This window comes from Brachypodium distachyon, chromosome 3 (assembly GCF_000005505.3).
Source record: "Brachypodium distachyon strain Bd21 chromosome 3, Brachypodium_distachyon_v3.0, whole genome shotgun sequence".
Taxonomy (NCBI): domain Eukaryota; kingdom Viridiplantae; phylum Streptophyta; class Magnoliopsida; order Poales; family Poaceae; genus Brachypodium; species Brachypodium distachyon.
In genome coordinates, this window is record NC_016133.3 from 27,525,570 (window position 1) to 27,549,043 (window position 23,474).

Below are 23,474 nucleotides of genomic sequence, written 5' to 3' on the forward strand. Positions count from 1 at the left end.
ATGGAAGAGATGTGTTTTTCTTTGTTTGGAGTGCAAATCTCAACGCGAAAAGATGTGGCGGGAGATACAAGGTCCTCGGTTCAGCAAATCTCCTCTCCAAAATTAAGATGCTTTTGAACCGGTACGAGAGAAACATAGAGTTATCTCCATGCGACTCTAGGCGGCGGCAAGGGTTTCCAACCCTCTACCGGCCGGCGTCGGGACGTCTCACCTCCGGCAGCCTTCCTGGCCTCGGAGGTGTGGCGGATCCCGGCTGCTCGATCTCCTGTTTTTTGTTTTAGGTTTTTTCAGTGTCTTCTTTAAGATAGAGAGGCGGTGGTGACATCTTGCAGCTAGAACAATCTTCCTCGCCGCGTCTTCACTTCGGTGGTGCACCTAGCGTCGGCGGTGGGCACGTGTCGTTGTGTGTCCAGCGAATCCTTTGGGATCCTGCCGGCTTTTCAAGTTTCCGGCTAATCATTTGGGTTTCGGTCGGCTTTTGTGTTAATTTGTTGGTGTGGTTTTAGATCTTGCTCTTTCAATCTATTGTTCTCATCTTTGATGATGGTTGCTGCTCTAGTGCGCTGGTCTTTTGAGTTCTTAGCACGACGACTAGCACATAGTCTCCTACAACCAGCTCTCATTTGACAAGCTTTGTCCGATTTCGGTGATGGAGGGGCAAGGACGGTGGTCTGCTTTCTGCTCGTTCCATTACTTGTTGCTGTCACTAGGTGGTCCAAGTGTGTATTTGTAATTTTTATTACTTATAGGGTGCACTGCCATTGATGATTATTATTAATAGACCGGTGTTCCTCTTCGCAATAACATAAATAAATTATGATGCTTCCCCTATGCTGTTTTTTTTTCAACATTGCACTGTTTTTTTACTATCCCTGCTTCTCTGTTCATTTCATACCACTTACAGTTTTTGTATTACACCCTCCATTAGATTAAAATACTTGCATGGAGGACTAGTGCATGTGGTGTTCATGTGGAGGGAGGAAAATACCAATCAATGTTAGCTAGAACCTGGCCTAGCTTCTACGGAGGTGGGCCAGCAAGAACACTCCGGTGGGGAATAATTGAGGTGGTTGCTCGTGGTCTATGGACAAACTCATAATTAGGATGGATTAAACGAGGCATTGTTAATCATTCGGTAGGGGTTTTCAGGGGCAATGGAGCCTTCAACCTGGCAGCTCTTTCCCTCTTTCCTTTTTTTCCCCTTTCCTTACTCACCTGTTTGTTTCTTTGTGCTTCAGTTAATCTTGTGAACAATGAATTCCTCATCAGTTGAATGTCATTTGGATCATCTGTCGTCCAACTTACCAGCTGCAGGTCGAAGAATATCTGAAAGTGCCTCAGCAATGTAACTACCATCTCTATTCAGCTTCTTAAATATCATGTTTAACCTCCGTCATGTGCGCACAAAGTTGTGCACTTGTTCTTGTTCGTCATTATAGAGACTGGCGGAATTCGGTTGATCAATCTAGCAAAAGGTGTCTGGGTCGTCTGAATTCTTTTTGTCGCATGGTACTTGACTACTTGTTCTTCACGGTGCAATCATAGCACGATGCAGGAGTATGTTTTTAGTATATGCAGGGATCATTGGACAGCCAATGAACCATCTTTCCAATCAGCACAATTTATCCGATCCACCTAACAAGTGTACATTTGACACTTCAAAAATGGTTCTGCCTACGTGGAAGAGTTCAGAATGGCAAACTGGCTAGCTAGCATCCACAGCAACTACCAACAACTTTTGAGGCTGGATAGGAGGCAACTGCCCCCGAGATTTATGTATTGCAGCTAGTAGCACTTAGCACGGGTGGTAGGGTCCAATACAAATATGGGGAATTTGAACTGCTAATGAGCAACTAATTAATATATTAATCACACAAGATGGCCCCTTACTCTGACCTGTCTGTTAGCAGGATTAGACTACAGGAGACGGTGCTGCCAGAGCATGATCAAGGGGTTTATGTCCACCTAAAAGCGTACGTTCAGGAGTGGCGCCGCGGGGTTAGCTCATGGCCTTTATATTCAAATTTCAAACTAATCTTGCTTGCCATCCGCCCACTAGCTACTAGCTAGATGGATCATGGAACACAGCGTCCGAAAGGAGATTAAAGTGAAGGAAAATAGGGTCCATGGCTATCTATCTAAATTCGCCCTAAAGACTTTTGTTCAGGCTTTATGGGACATTGAGGAGCAATAACCGTAAAATACAGGCACGATGATGATGACGACGGCTTAGTGCAAATTCCACTTGCATTTTGAGAAGCAGGGCTTCAAATTTCGAATCCAACATGCTTGCACTGTCAGCGACTGACACCGAACGCATACATTTTTGCTGATAGGATTCATGCTTCAAAGTTCAAATAACTTGTTGGAATTTTTGCAGGTATGAACCAGCAAGCAGGATGTGTTATTAGGATAAAAATTTGTTGGAGCAACAACATTTGACAGTTCAAAACAGGGCTCAGTTGCAGGTAAAACTATGCCAAGACAAGGTTAGGTAAAGAGTTGAGACTATAATTAGCGGCGGCACCAGTCCAGACTCCAGAGTCAACTAATATAACGCTCCCATCAGCTAATCGATCCCAACGCATGATTAGCGAAAAAACGCAGTGCTGCAACCGCAACGCTAACTAACTCCGGTATATAAATCCCATATCGTCCTTGGAGACAGACAGACAGACAGGCAGACGCAGAGGGAGGAAGAAATAGCTCCAAAATTTGTTGAGTAGTGGGCAATGGAGATCGAGTCAGCCAAGTGCGAGTGCTGCGGGCTGAGGGAGGATTGCACGGCGGAGTACATCGCCGGCGTGAAGGCTGACTTCGGCGGGCGCTGGCTGTGCGGGCTGTGCTCGGAGTCGGTGAGGGACGAGGTGGCCAAGAAGAAGAAGAAGAAAGGGGGCAGTTCTTCTTCCATGGACCTGGAAGAGGCCGTCAGGGATCACATGTCCTTCTGCGGCAAGTTCAGCCGGAGGAAGCCGGCGTTCCGCGTCGCCGATGGCATGAGGCAGATGCTGCGCCGCCGGGCCAGCGACATCGTCTCCACCTCCTCCGCCGCCTCCTAATTAATTCACAACACAAGCAGCTGGCCTGGAGAAGAAAGGTATGACTGTCTCATGAGAGCCTGAGGAACAATGGCGGCGGCAGCAGCAATCCGAGCTTTGCTGCGCCGGCGATCCTTGAGAGGTTCTTGGAGCAACGCTAGCTGAACTGCCGAGCTAGCGCCATTTGCAACCTCGAATTAATCCTGTCAGCCTCTTACGTGGAGAAGATCGATCTCTACTTGTCGAGTGAAGGGAAGCCGTCTTTGGCCTAGAAGGTGGCTTCTTCATCGTTCAAGTTTTGGTTGCAGCTATGTAGAATTGTCGCAAGCTGATTAGTACAAATTGAGCCACTGTTGCAAATTGCAATGTAGTAGGCATTAGGCATTATGTCCCCTTCGTTTTCATCAACTAAATTTATTTATTTTTGCTTGCCATTCATACATACAGCATTTGTAATGATCCATTCTAGTAGTAGTATCAGTCATCACATTCTCTAATTCGTTCCACTTCACACCACATAAAGATCTCCGTATTTCGAGCAACCCAAAGATCACCATTATATATACCTGTGGTTTAGCTTCATGTTTCTGAATTTTGTGTTTGACACATGTGAGGCAAGTATGACATGAACATGACGATAACGCTGACACCTACTGATTTACTTTATGAGCTCTTTTATGGTGATTGACACGTGCTTCTTAGTACTTTTCAGTACTCCCGTCAGAATTAATTCTGTCCGTTGATCTGTATTTGAGCGCTGTTTATTTCTCTGGCCCGCAACTGACCCGCCCCGCTCCAACGGCCTCGCCGGCCCTGCCCCGCCCCGCTCTGGCATCTCCGCACGGCTCTGCTCTCCTGCGACCCCTCCTCGACCCATGCCCTCGTAGCAGTGGCCATCGACTTTCAGGCCACCCCTGCCATCGTACTCCAGGATCAAATTTCAGGCCGCTCCCTGCCGTTGGTGTTCAGCTTTTGCTTGTGATTCTTGCAGAGGAGAAACAATGTATTGATTGCATCGTGGCTATTAGTTAATGGGTTGCAGTCTGCTGGATTCAGAATAGAAGTTCTTGCTAATCTTAGTACAAGTATGTATCTTGCTAATCTTAGTACAAGTATGTGAATTCACAATAGAAGATCTTGTTAATCTTAGTACAAGTATTCGCATTAGGTGATATTACATCTACACCACGATTTAATCAATTATTGAACTAAATTGCAGTCCATTTCTCCAACTGAACTAGCTACTACGACAACAGCTTTAAGAGCTCGTAACAATACTGATTGTCTCTATTCTGATCTCGAAGCCTGTAATTTTCTCCTTAGTTAAATGTTAACTGAATCGCCTATAGTTCTGTATCGTTAATAGCTAACTGAATTCAGTCTGTATTGCTCTCTGTTCTGATCTCCAACGCCATAAATAGTTAACTGAATGAGCATCCAAGTTTTCTCCCGTCAAGGAGCCTTCGGGTGGCAACTTTGGGGGCAGCAGAAGGTGATCGAGGGGGAGAGAAGCGAGCTGGCGGCGTGGCGTCGGAGCAGAGGCGTTGGGTGGATGAGATTGTCGTAGTGGGGCAGAGGGGCCTGGAGACGGCCGGCGCCCTTTCCTGCGGCGGCAGCGGTGACCGGCAAAGCAACAGTCCTCCGCTGAGCGCCCCTATTTCTTTCTGTTTCCCTGTCTATTCCCGTGCGTGCGCTCGTTCTGGGGCCACGAAGAGCCTGCTGTCGGATTAGAACGGAGGACGGATACTAGCACTGGATCTATTTTTAACTAAATCGATAATTTGGTACTTTTCAGTACTTTTGTTTTAGTACGTTTCAGTACTTCCTATTTCTCTATCGTTTGATCAACTAGGTTGTACGGTTTCTAAAATCGCCAACCATCGTAAAACTTGTATTACTTTATAGATATAGTCAATGTGTCGATGCTCTCTTTTTTCCCGGTAAATGAATCGCCCCAAGAAACATGAGAGCTGAAACTGAGCAGCAAAATGCAATGATCTGGACTTCTGGAGTTTCCACACAATTACACGGATGCATATAAGGTGTACTAGTGCTGTAGTGCAATGGTCGCCACAACACACATCACGCCGTGCAAAATTCTAAAAAATAGATATCCGTATCTATCGTGCCACAAAATGTCAATACCAAATTCGACCTAGATAGAAAAATGCCAAACCATACTAAAAATGGCACTACCAAATTCAAATCTCGAATAAACAATATCATATTGGTACCATTCACATTGCAATTTGTTTATGTTTGCGTTCAGGACAGATTCGTGACTGAAATTTGAGAGAAATGGTAGATGCATGTTCTATAAATTTTGTTGTTCAGAAAAAAACTTTTATTTGACCAGTTAGACTTTAATTCACCAGTGCTCGCCAAGTTCTATTGCAGCCAATATGCCCCCTGGTTATACCCGTACCGCCTTAGATTACTTTGCCAGATGAACTCGCAGTCATGTCAGGAAACTGCAGCTGTTTCAGATTTGGATCGAAGGTTCTAGATGCTTACCATTGCGTGAGCAGCTAGCTACTGGGCAGCATCTTTCCTGTCACAGCTCTACTGACCATAATTATGTCCGCTCTTTTATGTTGCCACTAAGCATGCACAGCCAAATGACAATCATGAAAGGAAGATGCTTTGCTCCAAATAAGCAAAAAGAAGAGGATTAAAAGAAAAATAATTGGGCCAAAGAGAGCAGACGCTGAGTAGGACTCAGGTGTTTTAGTTTAGCACCACTAATTTATTCAGGAGAAGGATAATGTATCAGTTGCCCTTAAAGGAACAGTTTGCATGATTGTTGCAGCTCGCTTGAGCATGATTCTCCCTCAGATGCCAAGCAGGAGGATGGAGCCAAAAGGCTGAGTCAGTCTCCGCATCTCAATTTTCCTATATTTACTTTCAAGGTTGTCAATGCTTTGTTGGCTGCAATGATAAGGATAACTCATCCCCTAGAGAACAGTTACGGGGAGTACTAATTGTACTCCCTCCTCTCTATGTTATAATAAGCATATGGCTTTTATCCAAAATGAAAAATATATATGTTTGACCGGGTTAATATGGAAATGGAAAAATATCAATGTCCACTGCACCAAACCAATACAAATAGATCGACCGTAAATTATATTTTCACTAAGTGTATTTTTTTTCCTCAGCTGTTGGCAAAATGTGAGTTTTGTCCCTCGATTTATTTATGCAAACTTCATTGCTCAACTGTTAATACCATATTGTTTCGTCAAACCTGGTTTCCAACAGGATGGTTCGTTTCATGTCACATCAGCTCGTGGGAGCACACGAGTGACAGGAGAAAAATAGAGATGTATCTTGATGGGGTTCATGAAATCACCGCCTCATGAATTAACATGGCAATGCAACCACCATTGCACCATCTAGCTTCGACGTCAGGTCAAAACCAGGTTTTACCAAACCATCTTCACCAGATGCTGAATTTACCTAGTATTAGAAGTTCGCACCTAAAAATAATTGAGGGATGAAAAGTACACTTATCTCTTTCATTTATTTACTGTAAATGTTGATTATTTTATCAATGAATATGGTCAATTTTTTTTTACTTACCATGTGTTAATATGGAAAGAACAGTTCACTGGCAATACTAATATAGGTGTGATTCTTGGAAGCAGGTGTTAAGATTAATTAGTATATGATCAATAGGATTAATTATTAGTTAATTAATATTCCCTCCGTTGCATAATTCTTATGCTTTTTAAAAATAGATACATCCATTTTTAGACAAATTTGAGACAAGAATTATGAAACGGAGAGAGTAGTTAATATGGCAGTCGTTAACATGTAACCACTCGCGTCCCAAAATTCCTAAAACTGGGACGCCAATGATGTCAAATATTTGGGACACCAATACATGTATTGGTGTGTCTTCGCACAATCAATGGAAAACACACAGATTCATTATCATTCATTCATTTCACAACACGTTATCGGCACGTACTTCTAGCATCACAGAGCAAATCAAGAAGGAAAATAGGCAAGAACAAAGTATGAACAGAGAAGAATGTAAGAAGATGGCGATCTAAGATCTGCCCGATCTCTTCGAGTGCCTACACCACGGACCACTTCGCCACCGACGAACTCACCTCGGTCGACTCCATTGGATCCCGAGACGCCGCTGGAACCCTCGACCTCCGTTGGATCCCTCGACGCCGCTGGACTCCTTGCCGTCGCCGGACCCGCACGGGTGGAGCCCGTGCACACCACGGCCACCGTACCGCTGCCATGGAGCCTCACAGCCGCCAAGGAATGGCGTCGACATCGGAACCGCCGGCTTCGCCCATAACTTCGACGCCGACGTCATGGCTCCTCGATTTTCCCCACCCCACGCAAACGGTGACCTACGATTTAGACGCCATCATCGCCGATCCACTCCCTCCATCTCCGGCCGAAGCACCCTCAAGCGCAGCCCCTCCTCCAACACCGGCCATGGGAGCCCCCCCAGCCGAACCTGCCGAAGGCGGCTGGGACCCAGAGGCCGGCCCACGGCCTCCCCTTCTCTCTCTAGACGCGGTGCATGGGTGGAGATGTTGTGGCGTCAATGGAGATCGGCGGCAGCAGAAGGGATAGGGGGAGAAGAAGCAGAAGCAGAAGTGGGGAGGGCGCCGTCGGGCATGGGGATCGGTAGGGAAACCCTAGCCGTCCACCCCTCTCGATCTCCCCTGTTTCCCCCGACCTAGGCCGGCCGAAAGGCCAGGAAGGCCCAGGCCCAGGATGCCCCCCCCCCCCAAGGCACAAAGACTAAATTGCATAAATGCCCAGAATTCCCAGTTAATTGCGATTTGGTCCTACTTTATGTTTTAACAGCAGCTATTTTTACGTCTATAGGTCCTGGGCTTATATTTAATTAGATTCCAGTAATTTTCTGTTGGATACCTATTCAAAGACATGTTCCTATGTAATGTCTAAGTAAATATTATCATGTTCAATGTGTTTGTATGATATATATTCCCTATTACATGTGATATTTATGCCTTTGCAATTGAGATCCTTATTTCTTGCAAATTTGAGAGTTTTGTTTCATCGATTAAGTCCCAAATGGCATCAATATGCACAAATTATTCAAGAAAAAGCTCCATTCGTAATAAGCAAAAATCATCACTACGTGACTACCTCAATTTAGTATAGGTGAATCACAAGGTATTATAGACTTCCAATAACGGTAAAATGCTAAATGGTGTTGAATGTTCCGTGGAAACATACACCTTATTGAAAGCGGCGAATTATTTCACGTAGTGCTGAGAGGTCTACATTGTGTTGGATGTACACAATGACTACTTTCAACGTGCTCTTCCAATATTAAATTAAAAACCTTTCAATAATGGTAAAATGCTAAATGGCGTTGAGTGTTCCGTGGGAATATACACCTTATTGAAAGCGGCGAATTTTTCGCGTAGAGCTGAGAAATTTACACCACTAATTGATGATTATCTTCAAAGTGTTATTTGAGGTCTACACCATGTGAATTTAACGTCGCTTAAATTTCATACATTTTTGCAATTTTATTTACAACAATTACCACAACGGTTTTGCTTTACCCACTAGTAATTAACAAAATCCATGGTTTTTCAACCCCATGTAGAACAAAATGACCGGGAAAGAGTTCGATGAACTCGCCCTCGACGGCCATAACTACCCAACCTGGGCAATGGACGTAAAAGTGAGCCTTGCAACCCGCAATCTTTCAGCGGCCATCAAACCCCCTCCGGAGGGACAAGCGCCCATTGCAGATCTATACAAATATAATGCCTTATACATTATAAGGAACCACATCCATTCTGATATCAAATTAGAGTATCTTATGGAAGAAGATCCGTATACATTATGGCTCGCCCTTCAAACTAGATATGAACAACAGAAGGCTGTGATAATGCCTGAAGCCACACATGAATGGACTCAATTACGCCTACAAGATTTTAAATCCATTGGAGAGTTCAATCATGCCGTTCATAAAATTTGTTCGAAGGTGCAATTTTGCGAGAAGGAACCCTCTAAAGCGGACAAGATTGAAAAAACCTTATCCACCATGCTTCCGGCGATAGGATCCTCCAGCAACAATATCGTGCACGCCAATTCACAACATATTCTGATCTTATCCATGTTCTACTTCAAGCCGAAAAGCATGATGAACTCCTCATGAGGAATCATCATCAGCGCTCTGTTGGCGCTGCACCTTTGCCTGAAGTGCATGCCAATTTTCAGAAAAATAACAAGTTTGATGAGTCATCTCGACGACCCACAAACTTCAAAGGCAAGCAAAAGAGCAAAAGAATTTTCAGCCACGTGTATCAGAAAAGGGAAAAGGTACTTTCAAGCCACACTATGATAAATCTAATGTCTGTCAGAAATGTGGGTGCTACAAGTATATCACAAAGAAATGACGTACACCCCGTCATTTGGTAGATCTGTACCTCCAATCCGTGGGATGCAAGCGACATGCTCAACAAGGACGAAGATTTGAATCACACTTCAATCTCCAATCTGACAATTCCAAGGAAGCTGGTTGTTCGCATGACATTATGGAGGAACCAAGTAACAACCTGCCACTCCAAACGTCCAAGGACCTAATGAGCACGGAGAACATGATCGTTGAATTTACTTCAAATGACATGTATGGAGACCTAAGCTAGTTTACCTATCTCCAAAATAGATATTATCTATGTTTATGTCCAAATGTTGTTATAAATAATTATAGTAAATGTTGTCATCTATATTGTAATATTACATTATTGTATCAACATATTGGTACCTACATATTTGACATATGTATTGTAAATTGCGATATTGTATCATCACATTGTGTCGCACCAGTGGCACTCGGGGTACCACCGCTACACGACGCGCGGGTCGCCTCGCCTGCTTCCCGGGAGGGTCACACCCCGGGCGGCAGTATACAAGCCGCCCGGCAAGCTACCAGCCCGGCAGGGCTAGCGGGGCTTCGAGGGAGAATTCCCGCCTGGGCCTTGCCGGGAGGGGCGCTCCCGGGCGCAGGTTTCCGCTGCGATGGCGGGGCCGAGTAAGCAGGACTGCGGTGCCACGTGGGCGCGCGGCGGGCGCCCAGCGCGTAGGGTTCGTCAGGACAAGGAGTGAGGCGCACGTCGCATTTAATGAACCGACAGGGAGGGGGTTCCCCATCAAGTCAGGCAAACAGTGGCTGTCCAAGAGTTGTTTTTAGGCCTTAGACCCCTAGCTACAAGGCTAGTATACCTACATGTATGCCAGCGCACCGAGGAGGAGCTGCCTGAGCTCCTCGCTCGCCACTTGTAAACCATGCACCGTGACACCTGTGGTATCCCCTTGGCTATAAGAGGAGGACCCCCGCAAGCGGTCAAAAGGGTTGGATAGTTGGATAGTTGCATGGTTGACTAGTTGGTTCGGTGACCAACTGGTAGTGCTTCACTAGGAGTAGCCCCAAAGTAGTAAGGGACACTTAGCCAAAAAAGAGAGCACCCGGAGGTTTCCCCCGGCACCTTGTAAGCACTTGTTCTTCCGTCAATACGAGCTCAGACAAGCAGGACGTAGGGTTTACACCTCCGGGTGGCCCGAACCAGGGTAAAACGCGTGTCCGTGCTCATTGCATGCTATAGCGCTTCGCATTGGCCCCGCCGGCGTCCGCCGTAGCGATCCCCGTCGCCCACTGCTGAACCAAAAAGGGGGTGCTCGCGCATCCCCGGTGTCAAAGCCCCGTGCTACGACATCTGGCGCGCCAGGTAGGGGGCAAGTGAGGAGAGCTCGCCGGTGACCGCCGGCGGTGACATCTACACCAACATAGGCCTTGTCTTCTTCGACGATAGAGCCAACCACCATGCCTCCCAAGTGGGCTGGTGAACCCCGGATCGATCCGCGTGAAGCCCTAGCGGCACACACGTGATCACACGATACGCAGCCCGCTTCGTGGGTTCAGGAAAATCCTGAACCCTCACGAGCGCAGCAATCGCAGCTGCCACCCCCACCTCCTCGGCCATCGGTAGACAACCGGCTGAGGGGGCCGCCGGCTCCCAGTGCCGGGGCCAGTTGCGCGAGCGGCCACGGTGCCGCCCGCGCCGGCCAGCGAGTTGAATCGCGGGCTGAAGACGCGCAGCGTCCGCCGCGCCACGAGCATACCGCGTCGCGAGCGACGCCGACGGGGTCGCATCCCACGCACCCGGGTGCGCCCGGGGATGGGGCGGAGGGGAGCCGGTCGGAGAATCGGTTGCCCCCAACCCAAACCCTGGCGGAAGCTATCATCGCCGCGCGGGTCATGGTGCGGTACAATCCGCAGCAGGGCATGCCGGTAGACGAGGCATGGAGCACGGAGCTGGATGCGCTCCTCGCGCTCGCCGCCCAACAGCCGCAGGGCGAGGGCGGCCTGGCAGGCTCGGGCCGCGGGCAGAACCCATGGCGTGGAGACCCGGGGGGAGGCCCGGGAGGCAGGCCCCGCGCCTCGCAACAAGGGGTCCTCGGACTCGTCACCCACCGTCACGCGAGGTGACGCGCGCGGCATCTTGAATGCCCGCCACCAGGAGGATCTGCGTCAGTGCCTGGAGCGCCGGCGCCGGCGCGAGGTAGAGCGCCACCACCCGCAGGGGCAGGAGGATGCTCCTATGGGCCCCGAGGACGGCTGCACCGCGTTCACGCACGAGCTGCGGTGGGTGACATGGCCCCGCAAGTTCCGGGCGCCTGCGCGCAGTACGTAAGATGGGACCATGAATCCCAAGGATTTCCTTCTGACCTACACGTTGGGGATACATGCCATCGGCGCCGACGACAAGGTCAGAGCTAACTGGTTCCCGATGGCCCTTAAGGGATCAGCGAGAACCTGCCTGCTCAACCTGCCTGCTGGGTCCATCACCACTTGGGCGGACCTGCGCGAGCAGTTTGTGAGCGCGTTCCAGGGTGGCTACAAGTGCCCGGGAAACATGGCGGAGCTACACACCGTGGTGCAGAAGCCGCGGGAGACGTTGCGGAGCTTCGTCAACCGCTTCTCAAACCTCTCCTACTCCATCCCGGAGGCGGAGGCTTCCGCCATCATCAACACCTTCGCCATCAACGTCCGCGACCCCAAGATGCGCGAGAAGCTGAGCACGCGTCGGATCCAGACCACGCAGGATCTGTACGCCCTGGTGTGCCATGGCCGAGGAAGGGCGCTTAGCGCCCGAACTTGCAGCTAAAGCTGCCGCGAGCCCAGGCGAGGGTTTGCAGAAGAAGAGCTCCCGCAAGCGGAGCGGGAAGCAAGTCCTCGCTGCGGAGTCGGGGGCTACCACGAGGCCCACAAAGAAGGCCTCGCCCGGTGGCGGGTTTGGCGGCAAGCAGGGCGACGCGTCTCGCTGCCCCATCCACGCCAACTCTACCCGTGATGCGTAGGACTGCCGTATCCTGCTGGGTATCAAGCAGCGGCGTGAGCAGCGCCACGAGGAGCGCCGAGCAGCCGGTGCCTGCGTCAACTGCGGCGACATCAGGCAGCTCTCGCGAGATTGCCCGAATGACCCCAGAGCGGGGCCGAAGCCTGCCGACGGTGGCACCGGCAGGGAGGAAGCCCGGGGGGACGTGGCCTGGTTCGCGCTGGTAGGGAGCGCCCTCACAGGGGTCGAGACAGGGCTCACGCGGAGGAGCAGCGCGAGTCTGACTGCACCGGGGGCGATGAGCTGGGCTTTCAGGAGCCCCGCAGCGTCGCCTGCATCCATGGGGGAGCTTACGCTCTCTCATCCCACACTGTGGTAAAGAGCCTCACCCGGGAGGTGTGTGTGCTTTTGTCGGATGCGGAGCCGCAGCAGCCGCTAAAGTGGTCGCACGTCCCGATCACCTTCAGCTCCGACGATCACCCAGTGCGGCAGTTGGGTTCAGGGGTCATACCCTTCGTGGTTTGACCGATCATCAATAACATGACGGTGACCAGGTGCTGGTGGACAACGGAGCGGGGCTGAACCTCCTGTCCGCCAGGTTGGTGGAGAAACTCCAGTTGCCGGTGGAGCAGCTGAAGCCCACTGACCCGTTCCGGGGAGTAAACCCCGGGATCGTGCGCCCCCTGGGGCGCATCACGCTGCCGGTGACCTTCGGGTCCCTTGAAGCGTTTAGGACCGAGCACATAGTGTTCGACGTTGTGCACACCCCATTGCCCTACAACGGGATCCTTGGTCGGCCGGCGCGGATCAAGTTCATGGCGGCGACCCATTGCGCCTACGGCGTGATGAACATGCCGTCCGTGTATGGAGTCCTGTCCATCAGGTGCGACCTCAAGGACGCGGCCTAGTGCGTTGGTGAGGTCGTTAGGGCGGCCACCGCAGCCGATGCCGGTGACGACGACGTTGCCCGCGGTGAAGGGTCGCCGGGCGATGGCCTGGCCACTAAGAAGACCCCCGCTGCCCCGCAAGAGTTTGCCAGCGGAAGCGCAGGCTCGAGCTCGTGCCCCGGCAAGGGCCAAAAGCTCAGGGAGGAGGTCACCAAGGTGAAGAAGCTGCCCCTCCAAGTCGGCAACAAGGAGCGCACTGTCACCGTCGGTGCGAACCTTACTGCCGAATACGAAAGCGTCCTCATCACTTTCCTCCGTGAGAATGCCGACGTGTTCGCTTGGGAGCCGTCAGACCTTCCCGGAGTCCCTAGGGAGGTGATTGAGCATCGACTCGTGGTGCGCCCGAACACCCGCCCCATCAAGCAGAAGATCCGTCGGCAAACGCAGGAGCGCAAGGATTTCATCAAGCAAGAGGTGGATAAGCTCAAAACTGCGGGGGCTATCAGGGAAGTACTGTACCCCACTTGGTTAGGCAATCCTGTTTAGTGCCCAAGGGGGAAAATAAATTACGCATGTGTGTGGATTTTACTGATCTCAACCGTGCATGTCCGAAAGATCTCTTCCCTGTACCTCGCATTGACCAAATAGTAGATTTCACCACTGGTTGCGACTCGCTGAGCTTCTTAGATGCATTTTCTGGCTACCATCAAATTAAGATGGTGGTCGAAGACGAGGAGAAAACAGCATTCATCACCCCGGTCGGTTGCTACTGCTACACGTGCATGCCTTTCGGGTTGAAGAATGTGGGCTCAACATTCCAGCAGGCGTTGCGCGAGTGTTTGGGACCCCATCTAGGCCGGAACATAGAGGCCTACATGGAAGATATCGTCATCAAGTCGAAGCGTGGGGACTCGCTGATTGATGTCTTGCGGGAGACGTTTGATAACCTCCGCAGGATCAAACTCAAGCGGAACCCTGAGAAGTGCACCTTTGGTGTAGACTCGGGCCAGCTTCTGGGTTTCTTGGTTTCGCACAGGGGAGTTGAAGCCAATCCAAGGAAGATAGAAGCTATCAAGAAGATGGAGGCTCCCTGCAAGGTGAAGGACGTCCAGCGCCTCAATGGTTGCGTTGCCGCGCTGGGCCGCTTCATCTCAAGGTTGGGCGAACGCGCCCTACCTTTCTTCAAGGTGATGGAGAAGAAGGGCCCGATAGATTGGACCCCCGAGGCCGAGGTGGCGTTCCAGGATCTCAAGCAGTACCTGAAATCGCCACCCATCCTCGTCACCCCCAGGCCGGGCGAGCCGCTGCTACTCTACCTAGCGGCGACTGACCAAGTGGTCAGCTCGGTACTGGTTGCCGAGAGAGAGGAGGGCATCCCGGGGACTAAGGTTGTGGGGCAGGGGGCTGAGCTGCCCCCGGCAACCGCCTCGGACCCGGGAACCGCCCTCAAGCCGGCAACATCCGCACCACGCAGGTGGCTCGTGCAGCACCTGGTGTACTTCGTCAGCACGGTGCTGCGCGATGCCTGCATGAGGTACCCGCAGGTACAAAAGCTCTTGCTGGGATTTCTGCTTGCGTCACGTAAGCTGCGCCACTACTTCTAGGCACACCGCGTCACGGTGGTGTCGGGGTTCTGCCTTGAGCGAGCCCTCACCAACCGTGAAGCCACTGGGAGGGTGGCCGAGTGGAGGATGGAGCTGTCGGAGTTGGACCTACACTTCGCCAACACCAAGAGCATCAAGAGTACGGCCCTGGTGGACTTCGTCGCAGAATGGACTTCGACGGGCATAGAGGAGGATGAGCCGGAGACCAGCTTGCCGGGCAAGTTGGACGAGAACCACTGGATCCTGTACTTCGACGGCGCGTTCAGCCTCCAGGGAGCCGGCGCCGGGGTCGTCATCGAGTCGCCGACGGGAGATCATTTGAGGTTCGCCATTCAACTCGATTTCCCAAAATCCACTAACAACACTGCAGAGTATGAAGGGCTGCTCGTCGGGTTGCGGGTGGCAATCGCTCTGGATATCAAGCGCTTGGTCGTTCACGGGGGCTCCCAACTCGTGATCAACCAAGTCAATAAGGACTACGACTGCCCACAGATGACAGCGTACGTGGATTTGAGCACGCCAAGCGGAAGGACAGCTTTGCGGTTGACGAGCTGTCCAAATTGGCAGTGGAGCGCCGGAGGGTTCCGGCGGGGGTGTTCTGGCACAGGCACAGTCGCCCCCAAACCGGCTGCCGAGGAAGCCCCCCCGGCAACCGAAGGAAACCCCGCAGCGGCAGAGGTCCATGCCGCCGACACAGCGGCATGCGTTGGCAGGGAGACCCCGCCTTGGGTGGTGGATATCGCCCGCTACCTGAAGGGAGAAGCCCTCCCGAAAGATGACGTTGCCGCAGAGCGCGTGGCCCGGCAAGCCAAGATGTACGCTGTGGTGGACGGCAACCTATACCGAAGGCGTGCAAATGGAGTCAAGCTGCTTTGCGTGCCCCCGGACGAGGGGTGCGCGCTACTGGAAGAGATACACCGGGGCACGTGCTCCCATCATGTGGCCTCCCGGGCCCTTGCCGGCAAGGCTTCTACTGGCCCACGGCCCTAGCCGACAGAGCAGCTGGTGAAGACGTGTGAGGCATGCTAGTTTCATGCGAAGAAGAGCAACCAGCCGGTGCAGGCCCTGCAAGTCATTCCGTCCTCCTAGCCGTTCGCGGTCTGGGGGCTGGATATCGTCGGCAAGTTGCCGAGAGCGGTTGGCGGCTACCAGTACCTGCTCGTGGCCATCGACAAGTTCTCCAAGTGGGTGGAAGTGGAACCAGTGCGGAAGGTGATCGCCCAGGCGGCCATCAAATTCTTCAAGAGCATTGTGTGCCGGTTTGGTGTGCCTAACAACATCATCACCGACAACGGCACGCAGTTCACGAGCGCGGTGTTCCAGGCTTACTGCGAGGGCATGGGCACCAAGATACACTTCGCGTCTGTTGCTCACCCAAGGAGTAACGGGCAGGCAGACCAAGCCAATGCGGAAGTGCTGCGGGGGCTCAAGACACGAACCTTTGACAAGCTCAAAGGCCACGGGAAGCACTGGGTCGAAGAACTCCAGCCCGTGCTGTGGTCAATCAGGACCACAGCTAGCCGGGCAACGGGCGAAGCTCCTTTCGCCCTCGAGCTCAAGCACGGATTTCCCCGGGTACACGCGTACGGCGACTCCAGCCAACATGAGCAAAGTGTTGACGATCTGAACTTCATCAAAGAACTTCGATGCCGGGCTGCTGTGCGAGCTGCGTGTTACCAGCAGGGACTCCGCCGTTATCACGACAGGCGGGTCCGTCCCCGTGAGCTCGAGACCGGATACAAGGAACGAAGGCCGGGAACAAGTTGGCTCCGAAATGGGAGGGCCCCTTCTGGGTAGTGCAGGTGACCAGGCCGGGGGCTGTCCGACTGGAAACCGAAGAAGGCTTGCCGGTGCAAAATAGCTGGAACCTTGAGCACTTGCACAAGTTCTACCCGTGAAGCGGCGGTGCCCGACCCACATGTGATGCCGCCGATGCATGCCTCTCGAACTAGTGTAGCCGCGCAACCCCCGATTGTAAACCGCTAGTAGTTGTGAATGAAGATAAGTGTCGTTTCCTGAATTTCTAGTTGCCTCGGTTATTTGTGTGTTTCTCCTCCTTCTATCTCCTGCTATAGGTGCACAGAAGTCTCTTTCCATACTTGGTTGTGAGCAAGGGGCTGCTGGAGCCTCGAAAACGATAACCCGTTGCCGAATCACTCCGGAACGGGGCATGCAGTTGCCGGGCTCACCGCAACGTGCATCACGCAGACGCTGCGTCCTGGAATGTAAGAAGTGCTCACACCCAAGTTTGGCATCGACCCTTCTGTGCCTGGGGGCTGGGAAGCAGGAGAGCTATCCATGTTGCTACGTGTTTTCGTGATTTTCTCGTGAATTTCGAATTTTTTTTGCAGCATCTCGGGCTTGATAGGAACCTGACGTGAAGGGTAAAGGTGAAATCCAGCACTGTAACGCTCATGGACCGTCCACGGGCTGTGGTGTTTAGTGGCGCCCTGTGGTGTGGAGGGACCGCACTACGAGGGTCGCGCCGCACTCCGAGGCCTCTGCTTCAGGAGGGGCCCGCCACGGGTGCTAGGGTAAGTTGGCATGCATGGTGGCGAAAACCGGGCCTCACTTCAAGGGGGTGCGGCGCCACGTGTGCTGCGGTGACCCGGCGCGCGTGGTGGCAAGCCCCTCCCCCGCGCCTATAAAAGGGCGTGCCGACCATGGAGCAGTTCAGAGAGGAGCCAGGGAAGGTGAACCAAGGGCGAGAGGTGCCGCGGAGGCGCGGTGGTGGTGCATGCCATCAGTGCTCTGTGCTGATGGGTGCACTGCCACCGCGCCCTTGTCACGTCTCTTCGCTGGGCTACCCAGAGGCGAGGGTTGCCGCGGAAACGCTATGGTGGTGCCGACACCGGTGCTTGGCGCAGGCGTCGGCCCCGCCACAGCGTTCTTGCCGTACCCCTCCACCAGGCCACTCTGAGGCGAGGGTTGCCGTGGAGACGCTGTGGCACCACTGGTGCCCGGTGCCGGCGGTGGCCCCGCCACAACGTTCCTGCCATACCCCTCCAAAGAGTGTCACCTAAAGGCGAGGGTTGCCGCGGGGGCGCTGTGGTGGCGCAGCCCCCGGCACTTGGCGACCGGCGGCTGCCCCACCACAACATCCTCGCCGCATCCCTCAAACAGGCGGATCCAAAGGCGAGGGCGGCCGCGGCGATGCTGTGGGGGTGCATGCCATTAGTGCCCAGCGCCGATGGGTGCACGGCCACAACGTCCCTGCTGCATCCCTCCGGCAAGCATTCCAAGCACGGGATCGAACGAAAAGCTAAGTGCATGAACTTGAATGATAAACTCTTTGAAACTGAACGTTGCCTCGCTAGCGTGGCCCAGACCCTGCGTGTAGCCAGGGTGTTGAAAGGACGCTTGCGGGGGGAGTGCGCTCCTCGTGCGGCTACTTCTCCTCGTCCCAAACCGCATGCTTGGGAGTAGCTACCCCGCAAGCAGAGTGGCTCGTCACCGCTACTTGGCCCCGGGTCGGCACCGCGGGTCCGTCCTGGGTCCCTGGTCCGGTTGGGTACATGGCGCGCGAGTCCCCGGCAACACAAGGCATAACGCATGAAGGCAAAGGGATCCACCCCGCGAGACAACCCCGGGAACAAGAGACAAGAATTAAGCAGAACCAGAGAACTAAATTAACGAACATAGTAAACAATTGCATGGACCAATAAGGCATTAATTGTTTAAACGGCGCCAGGCGCCACACTTGCAGGGAACAGAAGTAAAAGAAAACAACACTAAGGAACAATGAGGGCCGGCAGGGGGCCCCAGCGACTGGTTGCGGCGGCTTCCGCTAGAGGCTGCGGCAACTAGTTTCCGACGCCCTCCGCCGGGGGCTCCGGCTACGGCTCGGAGTCCGGATTCTGCTGCATCCATTCGACAACTTCATCGATGAACCCGCTCACTGCCTGGCAGTGGGTGGGGCGTCCTCGCTGTCCGACCAAGCGTCCAGCAGCGTCTCGAAGGGGAACTCCAGGTGCCGGAGGTGCACCCTCGGAAGGATCGTCCCGGCAACCTCCCGGGCGCAGTTGGAGATCTCCTTGGTGTAGAACTTGGCTCGAGTGTCGAAAGCTTCCCCACCAGGTCAGAGAAGAACAGGATTAGCGTGGTAACGTCCGTCCCGTCCACCCGCGTGGCTCGTAGCTCGAACCGCGGCAGGAGGTCGCGCAGCGATTGGGCGATTCCAAGCAGCTTCTTGGTCTCCAGCTCCCGCTGCCTGATCAGCGTGCCGTGGTTGGTTCGGGCTAAGGGCAGGGTGTGCTTGGCCTTGCGGAGGGAGCTCACCTGCGCTGAGAGTTGTGCGGCCTTGGCCGCATTGTCCTCGCCCGCCTTGACGAGCTCTTCCTGGACGGTGGCCAGCTCGGTCTCGAGTCGGGCCCTTCTACCCTTGGCGGAGTTGAGCTCTACCTCCTGCCGCGTAGCCGGTGTTATCGCGTCTACGGTAGCCTTGGTCTGCACCTCTAGCTTGACGCGCAGGCCTTGGATCTCACCGAGGTACTTGCTGATCAGGTCGCTCTTCTCATCGATCCGAGCCTGAGCCGCGGCGAGCACCTCCGCGTGCTCCTTCTTGGCTTCCGCCTGAGCCGCCACCAGCGAATCCAGGGTTTCCAGAAGCTCGGCGCACTGAGCCTCCAGTTGCCGGTAGAGCTCCTCTTCGGGGACGACCGGTGTGGCGGCCTCCTCCAAGGCTTCCCGGGCAAGGCGTGCCTCCTCCCTGGCGACGCGCGTCTCCTCCCGCAGCCGGAAGAGTTCCTGCCGCTCCTTCTCCGCGGCCAGTCGCACCTCGCCGAGCTGGCCCTTGGCGATCTCGTGGTGCTCCCTCACCTGGTTGAAGGAGGCGACGAAGGCCAGCTGCTGATCCTTGATGGCGTCAAGGAACTGATGCCCCCTGCCGAAGATGCTCGGGTCCCAGGTGATGGGATTCCAAGCCACCCCGGCGAGGGTGCCGAGGCTCGTGCTGGAGGTAGCGGCCAACGACGACGAAGCGCTCGCCGCCACTGTCTGGCTGGACAGGGGGTCGTTCGCCTGCGGCGGAGCGTTCTGCTGCTCCTCCGCCACAGCCTCCCCCACGGCTGCGCCGAAGGGCTGCGGGGGTGATGGGGTTGCTGCGCCCCCGGCAGGAGCCGCCTCCTGCTGGCTGGCCGGGGAGCCCGCCCTGGTAGCCTCTGTGGCTGCTGGCGCTTTGCCGAGCGCCTCTTCGGGGAAGGCAGTGGTTGCCGCCGCCGCTGCGGTCGACGTGGTGGGGCTTGGCGCGGGAGCTACCTCCGGTTCCTTCGCCATCCCAGCGACCCCGGCGACGGGGTCCAGGTCAATCACCACATCGCCCACTCCCGGCACGGGCACGGTCGGGCCTGCAGCAGATAGAAGGGTTAGAATCCGGAGTGTGAGCTAGGTTGCCCGGAGGCAGACGCGGGAGGTTCTGAACGAGTACCTTGCGGGACCGCCGGGCTTGCCGGAGGATCTTCCTCCTCCTCCGTTCCGGCCGCCGTTGCTGGGACGCCTGCCGCGGGCTGGACGTCGCCTGCGTGAAGGAGGACGGTATGGTGGCGGATCAGCTAGCGAAGGGGATGAAAGCAAAGGAGCAGGGCATGATGCGGTACCTGTTGCCCGCGCCACCTCCATTGCGGCCGGGTCGGCACCACGCGCATCAGCGGCATCGCTGGCCCCCGCGTCAGCCGGGTCGGTGCTGCTGCCGGCCTGCGTGCGCACCCTCTTGCCCAGCGCGGTGGGAGGTGAGTCAGCCCTCCCCCTCTTTCCGGCGCCAGGCGGCGAGCCGTCCTTCGGGGGGTTGGGCTGGAGCTTGAAGCCCCGGAAGAGCCCCCGTGCAGGCGGCGCCGTGGGCACCCGTGGGGTCGCCGCAGCTCGGGGCGCCGTAGGAGCCGTCGAGGGAGCCGCCGCCACGGCTGCCACGACGCCGGTGACCGCTGCAGAAGAGGCCCCCGCTGTGGTGCGGGCTGCCGCTGCGGAGGTGGTCGCTGCCGCTGCGGGCGCCCTCAATTTGTGCACGATCAGGGGCGCGTCGTCCTCCTCATCCTCCCCTCGTCGTCCACGGGGACGACTTCTTGGGTCGCGGCAGGCTGGCCCACCTCGTCATCCGAGGATGGAAGGGAGGGCCAGCTGACCTCCGACTCGCTCCCGCTCTCATCAAGCACCTGCTTCCCGCGAGGTGCAGGCAGAGGAGCGCGCGGGGTCCTAGTGGGGGAATCGTCCATCAGCCCCCACTTGTTGCAGGGCGGGAAGGAGGCGATGATGTCGGTCAGCCCCGGCGGAAACCCCGTGGCGGGGACGCCCTCGCCGGAGATCCCCTTCACCCACACCTGGAGAGATTCCCAGTCCACGCCTTCGTGATGGAGGCGTGTCCTGTCCCCGGACCCCGTATACATCCACGCGGGGCGGGAGCGCAGTTGGAGCGGCGCGACGCGCCGGCTGATGAAGGTGCGTGCCACATGAATGTCGGTGAGCCCCGCTAGCCACAAGGCCTTGATCTTCTCCACAATGGGGAGAAGATCAGCATCGCGGTGGTACCGGTCCCGCCAGCCGCCGTTGGGTTGCGGCAGCTCGGTGGGCGAGTAGATGAATTCCTCGGGGTCTTCCACCCGAACCCAGCACCAGTCGCCCCGCCATTCCTTCTTGATCTTCTTTTCTGACCGGACGATGAACTCGGACTTCATCCCGTCGTGGGCGCGTAACACCACCCCCGACGACATCGCATTCGCGTTATTGATGCGGGGGTAGAAGTAGTGCCGGAACAGCGCCACCGACGGCATTACCCAGACAAATGCTTCACAGAGGAACTGGAAGGTGGCGAGGAGATAGAGGGAGGAGGGGTGGAGCTGCGCCACCCGCAATTGGTACGACTCCATGAGCGCATGGAGGAAAAGTTAGAATGGCGGCACCAATCCTACGAGGATGAAGCGCCCGAACAGCCGGAAGTCGTTTTCCTGGTGGTCGGCACCGGCGGGGAAGATCAGGGTCTCCCTGTGCTCGTAGAACCCGGAGGCAACGGCGTGCCGGATCTTGGCCAGCGCCTCGCCGTTGTAGCCAGGCCGGTAGAAGGCGAGCGTGGCCCTCATCGCCCGCTTCTTCTGCTCTTTGTCCGCGGCGGCCTTGGGGGCCGCCTCGCTCTTGCTGGCCGCCGCTTTCTTTGGGGCCTTCCCTTCCTTTTCCTTCCTAGTGGTGGGGGGTGCCATGGGAAGCGTGGGTGGAAGCTAGGAAGGCTCGTGGGCGCAGGGAGTCGGAAGATAGAGGAGAAAGGCTGGGGGGCTAAGTGTTCACCCCTCGGCGCAGCAATGGGGCCTTATAGAACCCCGCTGCTCGGTAACGGTCGCATCCAAACCCAACGGGTGCGCTGGGATAATTACTAATCAAAGGGATAATGTGAAGAGTGGCCTTATGTAACATCCCAATTTTTCTAATTTGGATGTTATCACCTTTTTCATGTCACATGCATATCATTTTGACCATATTTGAGTTTGGAGATGATCTTACAATTTAATTGGGAGTTTATTTGGACCTTAAGAGTGATTATATGCATTTGTTAGAATTTATTTGAGCTGCATATGCATTAAAAATAGTTTTATAAATTATATTTCATGAGGAAACTATTTTTCCTAGCTTCCAAACAGGTATTTGGAATTTCAGGAAATTTCTGGAATTTTTCCGATGCCGTTTGGTATTTTATTTGCCTTATTTGATTTTCTGGCAATTTAGAGACCCAGAAAAAGCTATTTCTTTATTTGTTTTTCTTTTATTCCGCGGAGTACGTTTTCTCTACATGGAGGCGTATTTCCGTGAAACCCGTTTTCACTTTAGTGTACCGAAGGGGTATCTTTTAATCTCATCCATCCATTTCCCATCCAACGGCCATCCTTCTTTTTTTCTTTTCCTTTTCTTTTTTTTTTCTTTCTTTTCTCTTTTCTTCCTTCTTCTTCCTCGCACAAGCACAGGCTGTGCCTGTTCTGGCTGCGTCCATAGCCAAGCCCAGCCCGGCCGCCGCCGCTGCTCGCCGGCCCCGCCCCGCCGCCCTGGCTCCGCCACTCGCCGCCGCAGTGTCGCAGCCCCGCAGCCCCGCCGCCCGCCCGCGCTGCCCCTGCCATGGCCGAGCCCGAGCTCGAGGTCGAGTCGCCGGCGTCCATCGCCGTCCACCTTGAACACCATCCTCCGAACCGTTTTTCTCCGTGATTTCTTCACCAATTCGTGACCCACACGGCAAGGAACCTATCCCAACAAGATTGAAACCATCTCGGACTCTATCTCGTCCGAATTTTAAGCGAAACCGAATCCCGTTCAAATCTCACCCGCCGCCGGCCTTATCCCGAGCGCCCCGAGCCCTATAAATATCCCAAGCTGACGCCCTGGAGAGTCCCGACCAATCCCTCGAAACCTAGCCCGAAGCCGCAGTCAATCTTGGCACCAATTTCAAGTTTCGTCACCGTTTCCACGCAAACTCCGGCGAGCAATTCCTACCGCCTCGCCCCAAATTAGCCCGAGCCACCACCACCTTTAGATCCCTATCGACGCCTAGAACACCATACACCACAGCCTTGCCACCGGAAACCTCTGTTTCGCCGACTCCCATCAACTCCGGCGAACTTCATCTTC

At 54.4% G+C, this 23,474-nt stretch overlaps 2 protein-coding genes and 1 long non-coding RNA gene across 3 annotated transcripts; 2 read left to right on the top strand and 1 right to left on the bottom strand.

The window, feature by feature from the left end:
* Positions 1–2,589: 2,589 nt before the first annotated feature.
* Positions 2,590–3,554, top strand: LOC100841238. The gene has a single exon (XM_014900688.2). It carries the CDS (start codon positions 2,733–2,735, stop codon positions 3,057–3,059), a length of 327 nt encoding a protein of 108 aa, XP_014756174.1. The 5' UTR covers positions 2,590–2,732; the 3' UTR covers positions 3,060–3,554.
* A 1,610-nt stretch (positions 3,555–5,164) lies between these two features.
* Positions 5,165–7,074, top strand: LOC112272040. The gene is made up of 2 exons (XR_002965719.1): positions 5,165–5,906; positions 6,297–7,074. It is a non-coding gene; the product is annotated as an uncharacterized LOC112272040 (long non-coding RNA).
* Positions 7,075–18,485: 11,411 nt separating this feature from the next.
* LOC106866395 (dynein assembly factor 3, axonemal homolog) lies at positions 18,486–20,495 on the bottom strand. Its single transcript, XM_014900501.1, has 4 exons — positions 20,474–20,495; positions 19,806–20,224; positions 18,954–19,451; positions 18,486–18,503 (listed from the first exon to the last, which is right to left on the bottom strand). Exons 1-4 carry the CDS (start codon positions 20,493–20,495, stop codon positions 18,486–18,488), a joined length of 957 nt encoding a protein of 318 aa, XP_014755987.1.
* Between the last annotated feature and the right edge of the window lie 2,979 nt (positions 20,496–23,474).

Bases quoted from the DNA above. Each gene is read 5' to 3' on its own strand.
- LOC106866395 (XM_014900501.1), bottom strand. From the start codon at position 20,495: ATGGAGGTGGCGCGGGCAACAG. The intron at 20,225-20,473 runs GTACCGCATCAT...TATCTGCTGCAG, and splicing joins GGAGGTGGCGCGGGCAACAG to GCCCGACCGTGCCCGTGCCG. The intron at 19,452-19,805 runs GTGGCTTGGAAT...GTGGCGGCTCAG, and splicing joins GCCTCGGCACCCTCGCCGGG to GCGGAAGCCAAGAAGGAGCA.
- LOC100841238 (XM_014900688.2), top strand. From the start codon at position 2,733: ATGGAGATCGAGTCAGCCAAGTGCGAGTGCTGCGGGCTGAGGGAGGAT.